General features: G+C 41.8%; 1 protein-coding gene across 7 annotated transcripts in view; it reads right to left on the bottom strand.

The window, feature by feature from the left end:
- Positions 1-456: 456 nt before the first annotated feature.
- INTS6L (integrator complex subunit 6 like) overlaps positions 457-14,013 on the bottom strand; it is a 48,955-nt gene continuing 35,398 nt past the window's right edge. For 3 of the 7 annotated variants that reach the window (XM_079909821.1, XM_079909826.1, XM_079909822.1), the window contains 9 exons: positions 13,285-13,379; positions 12,211-12,321; positions 9,784-10,002; positions 8,622-8,745; positions 7,124-7,266; positions 5,249-5,483; positions 3,145-3,516; positions 2,179-2,272; positions 457-1,455 (listed from right to left, as the gene is read on the bottom strand). In XM_079909821.1, coding sequence (XP_079765947.1) covers positions 1,353-1,455; positions 2,179-2,272; positions 3,145-3,516; positions 5,249-5,483; positions 7,124-7,266; positions 8,622-8,745; positions 9,784-10,002; positions 12,211-12,321; positions 13,285-13,379 — 1,496 coding nt within the window. In that variant the 3' untranslated portion in view covers positions 457-1,352. The remainder of the gene's footprint in view (positions 1,456-2,178; positions 2,273-3,144; positions 3,517-5,248; positions 5,484-7,123; positions 7,267-8,621; positions 8,746-9,783; positions 10,003-12,210; positions 12,322-13,284; positions 13,380-14,013) is intronic. The other 4 variants (XM_079909823.1, XM_079909824.1, XM_079909825.1 and 1 more) reach the window with 4 other exon arrangements.

The following is a 14,013-nucleotide window of genomic DNA, read 5'->3' as shown; positions in this document are numbered from 1 at the left end:
TTTGAAGTTTACATCCTTCTGCTAACATCTTAATTTAACAGTGTGGCGGCTTCCCTGGTGGTGCAGTGGTTGGGAATCCGCCTGCCAAGGCAGGGGACACGGGTTCGAGCCCTGGCCCAGGAAGATCCCACATGCCATAGAGCAACTAAGCCCGTGTGCCACTACTACTGAGCCTGCGCTCTAGAGCCCCTGAGCCACAACTACTGAAGCCCGCGCACCTACAGCCCGTGCTCCACAACAAGAGAAGGCGCTGCAATGAAAGCCCGCGCACCGCAATGAAGGGTAGGCCCTGTTCGCGGCAACTACAGAAAGCCCGAGTGCAGCAACGGAGGACCCAACGCAGCCAAAAAATAAAGAAGTAAAGAAATAAAATAAATCTATTAATAAAAACAACAACAGTGTGCACTTTTTTTTTCTGAAAGGAATAACAAATCAGAAGAAACAGAAAACTAGAAATTTCTCTAGCATCAGGGACCTTGTGAAAAATCAATAAAATGATTTATTTTATATATGCAAGTCAAAATCTCTTTGTACACTTAAATTTTTGCAAATTAATACAAAGATAACAATACTGCTCCATATAAACCTTTGTATAAACATTAAAGGAAATATATGCATTATTTTGTCTTTTAGTGCTTCTGAAGCACAGAATGCACAAGTCCCCCTGAAGACTTTCTGTCGTCACATGCGAGAACAAATGTCAGGGGTTGAGGCAGCCTCAGGTGCACTTTGTAATGTCTCTAGACAAAATAGAACAGAGTTGGAGGTAGATTGTTTGGTGACTTCCCCTGCCTCTCCCATGGAGAAATAACTTACCCAAATAGCAGCTTTCTTACTCTTTGATCCAAACTGTCCTGAATCTTGCATGGTTTTAAGGCACAACTAGGAATGGTTGAAAACTTTGTTCAGCACACACAAGATTACCAGTTGGCCTCTGAACACCTATTCTTTCTAAAGGACATAGTAAGAGCACCAAGTAGTGCCCCACCTGCACGTAGCCCCTAGTCACTCTGGAAATGCCCAGGATGGCCAAGTTCAAGAGTGAACCCTTATCACATGTGGTAGGGGCGACAGGGTTTACTGATTTTAACCTGCTGGATTAATAACATCACCTTCCTCAATTGGGAAAAGTAACAACAAAATAACCAATTAATACTTTCAAAGAAAACTCATAGGGCAAAAGCCAGCTTTTCCTGCCAGATAAACTGAAAACAAAAAGCTCCACTGCATTTTCTTAGCCTCTGGAAGGCAGTTCCCTTGACTAAAACATCATAGGATAATCAACAATATCCCATTCTATCCTACAGCACAGAACACTTATTCTTTTTTCCTCCTTGGTCATTGCGTTAACATCATGATCTGCTGTTGATGTGATTAACGTTGTTGAGAAGGTGATGGGATTCTATTTTTTCTAGTAGCTTCTCAAGGTACTGAATTAAGACTCGTCTTTTGAACCTAAAAAAGAAAAAGAAATTTTATTATCCAAGAGGTCCTTAAAGCATTTATGATGCGCGAGGCACTGTGTGGGGTACAAAGTTGGAATGGCCATTCACATGGGAAATAGAAAATGTATGTCCGTGTAAAGATAGGGCTTAGCTAATACCGAGATTACCAGCTGAGAGCCCAAGCCCACCTCAGACTGTGAGGAGTGCAAAAGGCTCCACAGACCTGGATGATTGAATTGGCCTCAGGTAGTATTGATCTAAACGCCTCTGCAGACAGTTGTAACTATGACTGAGGGCCAGGGCTTAGGAAAGCCAGGCAGGACTTCCCTGTTGGCCCTGTGGTTAAGAATCCATCTGCCAATGCAGGGGAAAACGGGTTTGAGCCCTGGTCCGGGAAGATCCCCCATGCCGCGGAGCAACTAAGCCCGCGTGCCACAACTAGTGAGCCCGCGTGCCACAACTACGGAAGCCCACACGCCTAGAGCCCGTGCTCCGCAATGAGAGAAGCCACCGCAACGAGAAGCCCATGCACTGCAACAAAGAGTAGCCCCCGCTCGCCGCAACTTGAGAAAGCCCGTGCACAGCAATGAAGACCCAACGCAGCCAAAATTAAATTAATTAATTAATTAAAAAAAAAAAGAAAAGCAAGGCAGCACCAATCCCTCCGCCTGTCTTGCATTGGGCAGCCCTCCTGCTTCAAAAAACACAATGAAGAGTTCCTCTTTACACCCACCTTGCAGCTTCCTTGATGGTAAATTCAACGAATTGTTTCCTCACTGCAAGAGGTCCTTGCACTCCTTCAAGCAAAATGAAAATTCTTTCATACTCTGAAGATATTAAAAAAATTAGTATTTTTAAAAATATGGATGAAAAATAAAATTCAGTCTTTACACATCATCAGTAATCATTCCTTGTGTGTGGAAAGTTAGCTATAGTTTGTATTTGAAACACTCAGATCAAGATATCCGCACATATCTGCTATGGAAACTCTAAACACTAATTAAATGTGGCCTGCTGAATAATGGCCCCCCAAGTTGTCCATGTCCTAATTCTGAGAACCTGTGAACATGTTACCTTATATGGCAAAAGAGACCTTACTTTGCAGATGTGATTAAGTTATGGCTCTTGAGATGGGGAGATTATCCATGTTTATACATGTTGCCCAACGTAACCACAAATATCCTTATAAAAGGGAGGCAGTAGAGCTGGTCAGAAAGAAAAGATGTAAGGGTGGGAGCAGAGGTTAGAGAGGAGAGAAGGGGCTAAGTTGCTGGCTTGAAGATGGAGGAAGGGCCCACGAGCGAAGGAACACAGGCAGCCTGTAGAAGCTGGAAGAGGCAAGGAAACAGATTCTCCCTAGAGCCTGCAGAAGGAACCCTGGCCTGCCAACACCTTCTTGCTAGCCCAGTGAAAATCATTTCAGATCTGACTTCCACAACTCGAAGATAATACAGTTTTCAGCCATGAAGTTTGTGATAACTTGTTATAGCAGCAAAAGGAAACTATTACAGTAAGTAAGGGGAAAAAGAGAAAGGTGTATTGGGTCTTTTTTAGGTAAAGCCAGAGGAATCATTTTAAATTATGTGAAAACCCAATACTTCTCAAAAATGTACCTCAAGAGATACCTTGAATCTATTCTGAATCCTAAAAGGAAAGGGACCTCCATTATATTATTGATAGATGGTCTTTCACTACTTACTTCGCCCAAATTTTCGAACTTCCTTCATTAACTGGTGTTTTATATCAGCATTGATTCCTTGTGCCATAGCAGGAGTTATTTGCGATGTATTTGGCCCAGTTTCCAAAGCAGATGTTACCGAGACTTTTCGATCATCTACAGAGACGCTGCAGTTCTTGGTTCCTCCTATGACTGCATTACTACCAGGATTGTGCATCAGGTCATCTTTCCTGAGACTAGTGAAATCATCAGACAGGCAATCCACTTGGTCGGGCGGGATACTATCTCCTGCCATATTCATAAGCTCTGGGGCAGCAGATTTTGACAAGAAGCCATCGGGTGAGATTTGACCATTTTCCATCTTCTCATGAACATCGTGAGTGACGGTAACATCTGGAAACCAAATTAACAAGTGGAGCTGTGACGTAGGTGCATTATGGCAACCCCACAGGGACCACCCGGTGCTCCTCAGTTTTGAGGAAATTGTTTCATAAAGCAAGAGGATGTACCAGATGGAGCCTGAGACCCCTCAAATTGGGCTCAGGAAGTAATACGACAAACGCACTTTCTTCTCTTCATGGCACCATGAACACATATGGAAACCACGTAAGACAGTACAACGAATAAAGAGGCTCAGGTCCCTGGTGCTGAGGGTTGAGCTGCAGCTCGTGCTTTACAAGCTGAAAAGCAGCAAGTCTCACTTGGTGGCATGATTGCTGTCCTTTACCTATGAAATGCCATGCTCTACCGAGCTTGACATCAGATTACATGCCCCCGCCCCCGCCAAACTCCCGCCTCTCTCCCTCCAAAGTTCTGAGGAAACACAGGTGGTGGCCACTAGACCTGAAGGCTGTGTATGGCCCCCGTCACCCCACCCCAAATCCCTGTCAGTATAAGATCTTCCTCATGCATCTTTTCTCTCTCAGAAACCTGAGTTTCTTTTTACTCCAGGTCTGACACCTCTTCTCCATTGACTCGTCCTGCTCTGTGCCGGGCGCCGTGCCAGGAGCCGGGGAGCGGCAGCCAACAGGACAGACGCCAGCAATCCCCGCCCTTATGGAGCTTCCATGCTCATGGGGACGCCAGGCAGTAAGTGTACAACGATCCAACAGAATTATTACGGTTGGAATTCGTGTTAGGGAAGAGGCAAGCAGGGATGGGACAGAGAGCAGGAGGGGAGCCCCAGCGGACCACGTGGTCGGGAAGGCCCTCCTGAGGAGGTGTCCTTTGGGCAGAGCCTGGAGGAGGAGAGAGAGCCGGCCTGTGCACATGCAGAGGAAGAGCTCCAGGCTGCGGCAAGGGCACATGCAGAGCCCCGGGGAGGGGACTGGCCAGGGAGCACAGAGCAAAGGATAGAGGCAGAGAGAGCAAGGAGGAGACGACAGGCCACGTGTTAGGAGAGGATGGCGGGGCCAGGTCGTGCACAGCTGGGAGACCAGGGTCGGGAGCTCAGATTGTGTTCTGAGTGCCTAGGAAAGGTGATGATGGGTCTTCAGCATGGATGTGGCGTGATCTCATTTCTGTGTTGGCGTGATCACTTTGTCTGCAGGGCAGGAAGTGACTTAGATGTGCAGAAGATGGGAAGTAGGGAAATCAGATAAGAAGTTATTGGAGTAGCTTGGTGACATGAGGGCAGCCCAGATCAGAAAAGTGGAGAGAAATGGTGGGATGTGGGATTTGTATTGGGCATCATCCATTGGAATGGAGGAGGCTGGTTCAGTCTGCACTGGGCTGGAGCATAGAGAGGAATTGGGGACACAGAGCACACATGCAGACCCATCCCTCATTGAGCCCATTTGCTCCTATTGACTCAGCAACTCCAAATGGCTGCACATCCTTCCGCCTTGCCCTGGCAAAGCAAACAGGCGTATCTCTTGCCATTTCTCCAACTTGTGTTAATTACTATGAAAGTAAGGATCTTCCTCCCCTCATACATATTGAGATCCTTGAAACACAGTCTCCACTCCCCACGGGGCCCTTGGTACCTACCACATAGATGGTTTAATAACGGTTTACTTAACGAACAAAAACTGAATACAAAAGAAATGAATACAAAGGAAAAGAAAATTGTTTAGTGTCTTAGTCCTCTAGGGGCCATAAGGAAATCACAACCACTACTCTATACCTGTATGTACAAGGGTGGGTTTTATGAGGTTTGGATAAGATGGGAACCACGAGGCTGAGGGTGGTCCCTTTCCGCCCACGTGGTTAGTTACAGTAGGTGGTGTTTGTGGTTTCCTCAACAGCAGGGACATACTCCGCCTTCTCTTAGATGACAGAGGACTGCTGGGTTCTCCAGGACGTTTCACTTTGTTTTGTGGCCCTGTTACAAACTCATCTGCTTCATCAATCATCATTCCCTAGAAAACATCAATGAACATATTCCATTAAAGACAACACTGCACGAACTCGTCACATGCATATACAATCATACGCTACATCAGCAATATAGATCTTAATCATCGGCCAAAGATTTGCCATACCCCACAGAGACTGTTCTCAGAAAACGCTACTCAATTTCAATCTAGTCTAAGTGGAATGAGGAGGAAACTTGTTGTAAGGTCAAACATAACACAATCATGATTAACCAGAAAGCTTGGGGAATAAGCAACGCGATGAGAGTTCCAAAGTGGGAATAAACCCACAGTGACCTTTCTGAAGAAGATACAAACCATTCTGCATCAACCCTTGGTAAGGGAATTCATTCCCTTTTGTGTGCTTTAAACCCATCCTTAAGAAATATTGATAGTCACTGTATAGAATGCTGCATGAAAATGGTGATGGGCAGGTAGATGGAAAATGTCATTCCCCCAACAGCAATCTCACAGAGATTCAAATATGTCCACCTTGGTGCTGGACAGAAATGAGGGAGGGGGCTTTTCACCCTTGGGACTAGATAAAGGATGAGAGCCAGCAGTATAGAAGGTTAACTAAAAGCTGTTCTCATCCAAGGATAATCCAAGAATGCGCACTCCCATTATTTGAATAAAATCATAATAAATGACTTTTCCAAAGCATTTCCCAAAGCAAAACAGTACATAAAGGGGAAAACATAGTCACTGAGCATGTACCACGTGTCAGGTAATGTTCTAAATGGTGTACAGGTACTAAGTCAATACTCCACAGAGCTCTATTAGTTAGGTGTCATAGTTATCTCCAGTGCCACAAATGAGGAAACCAAGACACAGAAAGATTAAGAAAAACTCCAGTTAATTGAAGATTCAGGTGAAGCAGAATACCTTTCAGTCTACTTTTGCTACAGAAGACATTATTTCACGGTCTGCACGTTTATAACAATGGTCTCCTCTATGAATGCAGATATAATCTCCATTTGTCTTCATGCTTATATGGTCAAGTCAGTATATCTCTCACTTATACACACAGAGATACACACACACACGCACGCATGCACACACACACATCTCACATGTATATCTCACGCACACATCTCACATGTAGAACAAGCCAATAAGGCAACACCACTTAGTACTTCATATTTCAAGAGGAATACTTTTATAACTGTCTAGATACAGCACTAGAGAGCTGAATAATGTAAACAGAGGAAATAAACAGTGATCTCAATATTAAAGGAATTAGTGTGTGGAGGTGGGAACAAATACAGACTCTGGAGCTGGAAAGACGGGGGTTCAAATCCTGGCTCTTATCAGTTGTGTCACTCGGGGTGAACCATTTGACCACTATGAGCTGTGATTTCATTTTATAGGGCAGACTAGTACTCATCTGCAGCTGTGAGCATTCAATGTTATCATTTAAAATAGCGCCTACTACATACGCAGTAAATGGCAGCTATCACTTTGTTTAACCAACACACTCTTGCATAAGGAGGCTCCCACTTTCCATTCACAAAGAGCCCTGGAGGCATATTTTATCTCTTAAACAAACAGAAGGAGAACCTCTGAGTTACATACACGTTGCCAAGAAGAAAGGAATTATTGCAAGAATATCACGATCTAGGCAGACATAGAAATAGATATCCCACCTTCTTATCTTGCTTAAATGGATTGCCAAAAGTATGTAGTCTTTTTGGTTGATCTGGATCAATCTCTCGAAGTGGAGAAGCCAGTGTCTTTAGATATTCTTGATAGTTACCCATTTGTGCGACTGGAACACTATGAAGGGAATCTGCAAAATCACCGGAAAAGCAACAGATACTATACAGCAGAAGTGTGTGGTCCTTTTGAGAGGACATGATCACAGTCTGATTTAGCATTGTGTATCTTGGCAACCGACAGTCTAAAATCTCGAATCTAGCAGCCTGGATCTAAAATCATCTCTCTTCATCCCACTCATCACTCAGTCTACCATCACTACGGCCTACAAGCTCAAATCCCTAGGGCAAGAACAACTCCCTCACTCTTCATACCAAGTTTGAGAATGGGCTGACATTCCCTATACCACCATCCCAACTCAAACCCCCATATTTTGTGTTTTCAAGAGCCTAGGCTCAGGGCTTCCCTGGTGGCGCAGTGGTTAAGAATCCACCTGCCAACGCGGGGGACATGGGTTCAAGCCCTGGTCTGGGAAGATCCCACATGCCGCGGAGCAGCTAAGCCCGTGCACCACAACTACTGAAGCCTGCACTCTAGAGCCCGCGCTCCGCAACAAGAGAAGCCATCGCCATGAGAAACCCGCGCACCACAACGAAGAGTAGCCCCTGCTCGCCGCAACTAGAGAAAGCCCGCACACAGCAACGAAGACCCAACGCAGCCAAAAATAAAATAAATTTTAAAAATAAATTTATTTAAAAAAAAAGGAGCCTAGGCTCCATGGTTTTCTCTTATCATCCAGAGAATCTTGGTTAGCGGGCCTCACCCTCTTGGAAAATTTGATTAGATCTACAGGCTCTCTTCCTAGAAAAGTCCCCCCTGCCAAAAAAACAAAAACAAAAACAAAATGGCGTATAATTTCAGGAGGTTGGCCAGGCTAAGATTTGCACATTTTAATGGACAAATGACCCTGCTTAAATCGAGCAAAATGGAGTAAAGGGGAATTACACACCATCACCAATTATCCTAGACAATATCAGGTTCATTCTTTTCCTGTAAATGAGGAATTTGCATTGAATTCATCACAGTAGGCTGGGCGGTATAGCTTCGGGGCATGCAATTTCCGGAATCTGATAGACCTAGGTTCTGCCACTTTCCAACTCACTAAACCTGGGCAAACTACTAAAATGCTCACTCTCAGTTCCAATGTCCATAAAAATTGGCATAAAAACAGCATCTATCTCATGGGGTTGCTCTGAGACTTACAAGAGCTACAACGTGTAGTATAATATATGCACCGATTAATGCACACTTCCCCTTAAACCCGAGAACAATAAACTTGTGCCTGGGTAGCTGAAGGGATTCAGGAAAAGAGGCATTATAAATATTAAAGGATTACAAAATAACTTACTCGTTATGCAATAAACATCTTCGTGAGAGTCATACTTGACATTTTCCTAATCAACAAAAAGTACTTCTTTGTTCACTTACCTTCATCTTGTCCAACAATAAACTTGTGTGTTTTCAGCAGATTGGATCGCATTCTGGTTAACTGGTCTAAAAGACCTCTACGTGGAATATCATAAGCATTTCTATACGTCTGAGGTTTCAAATCCTATTTGAAATGAAACAATTTCAGTTACTCCTGAGGCTTTTAATATAGAAATATAATTCCTAATCCTCTTAAAATCTTAGTGAAGAGAGGGATATTCATTACAACTAACTACAGTAGAATTTTGCCAGTGGAAAATTTGCCTTCGCTGGCTCTGTTCTGAATTCTAATACACCCACAGAGCATTAAAGCCACTGGGAATATCCTTTTTCAATATGTCATTTAAAACATCAAATCCTGAGATTTGTGCCGCGGGCAGCCTTGCAGGCCCACTGTTTGTAATCTAGATGTAGCCCGCCGGCAGCCACGGAGGTGAGCTGCTGGGATGTCCATCCGGGAAGCAGTGGCTGATCCTACAAGGGCTGCAGTGATCTGACCACCTCCAGCCCCAGTACCTTTGGGATCTGGGGCAGCATTGGAGCCCAGGCTGTGCTCTTCCCCAGGCTGCCCCCAGCCAGTGATGGAGGATGATGGGGGATGTTAGGGCCTGGCCAGTTCTGCCCAATGTGGACCTCCTCTATGGGAAATCGTGGTGCCAGGCTTCCCTTCTGGGCTGGTTAAGATTTTCTACAAGCTATACTGATGTCTGAGGCTCTTCATACCCATTCCTCCTTCCTTCCCCCACCCTCTCACAAGTGTTAGTTCAGCAGCGTAATCTGACGGTTAGCAGACATTTGGTCCTGTCCAAAATGTCTGTACAACATTTGGTCCACGCCAGAGATCCTTGATAATTGGTCACACTTGGTCCTGTCCAAAATGTCCATGGAGACATGTGGTCCACACCAAAGGGTCCTTGATATTTGGTTCTGTCCAAAACCATTTGGCATGAACCAAATATGCTCATGGATATGTTTTGGATCGAACCAGATTTCAAGGACCTTTTGGTGTGGACCAAATGTCTTATGGACATTTTGTTTAGGACCAAATGTTCTGCAAGGGATCTGAAAGCTCTCTCTGCTTACTCGTGTTCCTTCTCCCCTTTATCTTTCACAGATCTTACCACCCCCCCACCCCAAACAATCTATTTATGTCACAGTTTACCTTGTTTAAGAGCCCTACTTGGAAGCCGGCAAATTCTTTGGTATTCAATTCTGCCAGTCTCGGTGCTGTTTCTCCTATGATTTCTTTCAATAGTTTTCTAAAATTTTTATTGTGAGTCAAGGACACGCCACCTCCAGAATGATTTTTCACTTTGATTCCAATTTCCTGGGGAGGTTTCTTCCCCACTGATGCTAGTATTCGTTCTGACTCTAGTTTGGTCTAAAATGAAAGTACATAGTACGTTATGAAAAGATCTATATTATCACTATTGTTTTTACTACTTAAGAAAGATAATACTTTAAGAACCCCATTGAACAAATTTCAATCGCAAATCACAGAAAAACGGATAATTAAACATTTTCCTGTGCTTCTCTGTACTACCACAGCAAACAGAGAGAGGGGGCTAGAAAGACAAATAATACACTTTATTTTTTCTCTTGTCTAGTGTCAAAATTATGATTGAATCATGGAGAGAATGAAAACCATGGGTAAGAATTACATGTAAAATCACATTTTGCTACTGTAAAATCTAGTCTAAGTGAACATATTCATTTCGGACCCAGACATAAAGGGTAAAACTCTGTATTTATAAAAGTACACTAGTACTAAAATTCAGATTACATAGATTGCATTACATCTGAAAAAAACTTATAGTGTTTAGTTCTAATATCAGACCACCCCCCCAAAAGTAATGCTTAACAAATATTACCACGTAAATAATTTGTAATATGTACTCAGTAAGTTTCTTACTAACTCACAAGAAAAAAAATCCTCTTAATAGACACTATTATACCATATTGATAAATATTGCTTGAGAATGTATTGTAGCAATATATTTGGGCATATTTCGTGATTTACATACATCTGAGATGGTTCAAAGAACACTGGTGACATAGAGTTATTAAATTAGTAATTAAATTAGTAATTAGAGCTAGTATAAATTAGTAACGATCTTTTCTTTTTCTCTAAAAGGTGGAATTCCACCAATGTCCAGTAAGCCCAAATTAATTTTGAATTTCTTGTGGCTTGGTCAGAGATACTCATAAATTTTCCCTAATTATTGGAATTAAGTATGTTTATTATCTTTTTAAAAACTTAGTCATGAAATAAGGGATAAGAGCAAATGAAGGGTCTGTTTCCACAAACTGGTCCTGAAAGGTCATTGATAAAACTGTACAAGCAACGTGTCCCAGAAAGCCCCAGAACTTGCATGAGTTTCAACTCTGTTCACTATTCTTCCTTCTGGCCATACCCTGCTGACACAGCCTTAAAGGCCTAAGGTAAACATCAAATAAAAAAATATAAATCAATAGATCAATAAATAAATAAATAACCAAAACAAAACATTTAACAACAACAACAAAAATCTATTAGCAGAGAGGGAAAGGGGTTAAGGGGACACTTGATAGATCAGAAATCTGGGTTTGCCTTTACTTTCTTTTGCATTTATGAGCACAGTGGTCTGGCAGGAGCTGGTAAACTCCAGACTATACTTAAGTTTTTGCCAGTTCCTAGCAAGGTGTGTCAGCATCCCAAATTGTGGAGTCATTTTGGTTCTTTGGTGTCAGAAATCTGACAGTTATTTGCTCTGACACTTATTTGCTCTGTTTTCTAAAGGCCCAACTTTGAAACATATCCAACTTGAAGCATTATTGTCACTGCAAATGCTACTACTATTCCCTACCTGGGAATACATTTGTGCACAAGAAGAAAGTAAAGCTGCTGCATTAATTTGTCATGTAACATAACACATTTGTATGGCAGTAAAGCTCTAACTCAGTAGTTCTCAAACATTTCCACCCTGCAAGAATGGGCTAGGTAGAGGTGAGAAGTACGATAAGTAGGGGTGAGTGGAGGATGAGGTACTAATAGAGAGGGGCAGGCAAGGGACAAGGTGAATAATGCAAATGAGGTGGGGGAACAGATGGAGGGCCTGTCACCCTCCAGTGCGAGGAACACTGGTCTCATCTCCCCCTCTCCAAGAAAAAGCATACTGATATTTATTGCCTAAAAACGCATTTCAGGCAAGTCATTAATCACACCATGCCTCAGTGTGCTGACCTAAAAAGGGGGGTGCTCTAGCCCAACGTGATTTGAGGAGAAACTAGGTTGAGGATAGACAAAATGTGACCCATGGATAATTCTATTAAGCCTCTGCCCCTCCTAGGCCACAAAATATCAACCAGCTTGTGGGTAGAACAAACTGGCAAGCAAAAGGAGAAATGGCACAGCATCAAATGATACTGACAGACCCTTAACTGCAGTTTAATGGTGAAGCTAGAAGCCATAGAGAATCACATTATTACTAATCCATGAAGTGTAGAAATATATACACATTTAATTTGAAAATTACAGTTATACTAAAGAATAAGGAAATGCACTTCTGAGGGCAAAGGATTTTTGTTTGTTTGTTTTTACCAATACTACCTGTTGGCTGAGTTTTTTAAGGTAAGAGATAACACTGTAACTAAGTCCACAATCTAAATTATCTGATATCAGATTTGGAGCTCCCATCATCCTTAGTGCTTTCTTTAATGGCTATAAGGAAACAAAATACACAACAGTAAGAATAGAATAAATCTTAAAATACTCAAACTTCAGTTATAAGGGGCAAAGGGACATGATTCATTTCTTAGAAGTCAAGGTGCTGCACATAAAACCAAACATGGAACATTAAAAAGTGGCAAGAAAATAGCAGAAAAGTAAAGAGCAGAAAGTAAAAAAAGCAGAAGAGAGTGGGATAAGAAGAGCAAGTAACAGCAAATTCAAACAGGTAAATTGCTTTCAGTCTTAATTCCCAAGTCATAAAATCATTTCACATTGCATTTTATTGTGCACCCCATTCCTGCCATGGTAAATACTAACACACCCCAATTTCTCCTCCCAGTGACACCAATGGTACCACTTAAGGTTCTGCCTTTTCACCTCTAGAAACTTGGCTTAAAGTTTACCACATCTACCTCTGAAATGATTTTGATAATCTTGATTTAGTTTATATGACTCGTTCAAAATAATTATGAATATTTTTCTCAAATTGTAAAAATCCAAATGACACCAAGTGATTTTTTACTCTTTTTGGATTCCCTCTAACCAGGGCCCCTACTTCATGCTGTGTCTAGGACACATTTAACAAGCCATAAGTAAATATAATGTCTTGAGGTTGTTTGTGTTTTTTTCAGAGGAAAACCCAATAGTGCGAATTTCTAGAGTTAAAAAGGGAAGTTGATATAATACATAAATCCAGTCCTATTTTTCTTAAATTCCAAAATTATAATTTCACAAGGTTAGTTTTTATAAGAGAAACATAGATGTGTTTTATAACAATAACCATGGCAGTTAAAGGAAATAAAATAAGCAGACCTCTTTTGTGCCGCCATGACATCTCCAAGCTCTTACACATAATTTGAGAAGACAATGGCGACCCAAATTTACAAATTAAAAATAAAACTATCTTATTTCAGGGGTGAAGTTTTTGATTGATTGGATAGAGTTAATACATACTAATAAGTAGTATGGAGGCAGAGTTTTTAAGTAGCTGTCAAAAGCCTGTCGCCACTTCACATTTGGCTTAAGCTTGTGAACTTTAAACAAGTCATCTGCAAGAGAAAATCCAAGAAAATATTATACTATTCCAGTCCTAAATCCCAAGATCTAAATCAAGCAACCCACATCTATTATATAATTTCCTAGAAATTTCCAGTTTCAATTACATTAGATGAACATTTCATTGGAGTTTATTTGATTATCTTTTTATGGTACTATGTACCAAAAAATTATATATAGCCGTTTTCTAGAAAATGAAATAAATTCTCAGGTTACATATTCATCTTCCATCTGTGAAGCTACATAAAATATAATATTAAAACACGGACTCTGATCTATGTGAAATATTATCTTACATATTGGTAACTCTAGTGTAGTAATTTTCACCTGAGAAGGAATCCATGGTCACTGGTGGATGGAATATTTCTTTTATTTAAATAGAGAATGTTAAAACAACAAGAACAACAACAACAAAACGAACTCATAGATACAGAGAACAGATTGGTGGTTGCTGGGGTGGGGGGATGGGTGAAATGGGTGAAGGGGGTCAAATGGTACAGACTTCCAGTTATAACATAAATAAGTCATGGGGATGTAATGTACAGCGTGATGATTACAGTTAACTACGCTGTAGTGCATATTTGAAAGCTGCGAAGAGAGTAGATCTTAATATTTCTCATCACAAGG

Source organism: Stenella coeruleoalba, assembly GCF_951394435.1.
Source record: "Stenella coeruleoalba genome assembly, chromosome: X".
Lineage (NCBI taxonomy): Eukaryota > Metazoa > Chordata > Mammalia > Artiodactyla > Delphinidae > Stenella > Stenella coeruleoalba.
Note: the sequence above shows the minus strand (reverse complement) of the source record. Positions and strands in the feature narration are given on the sequence as shown.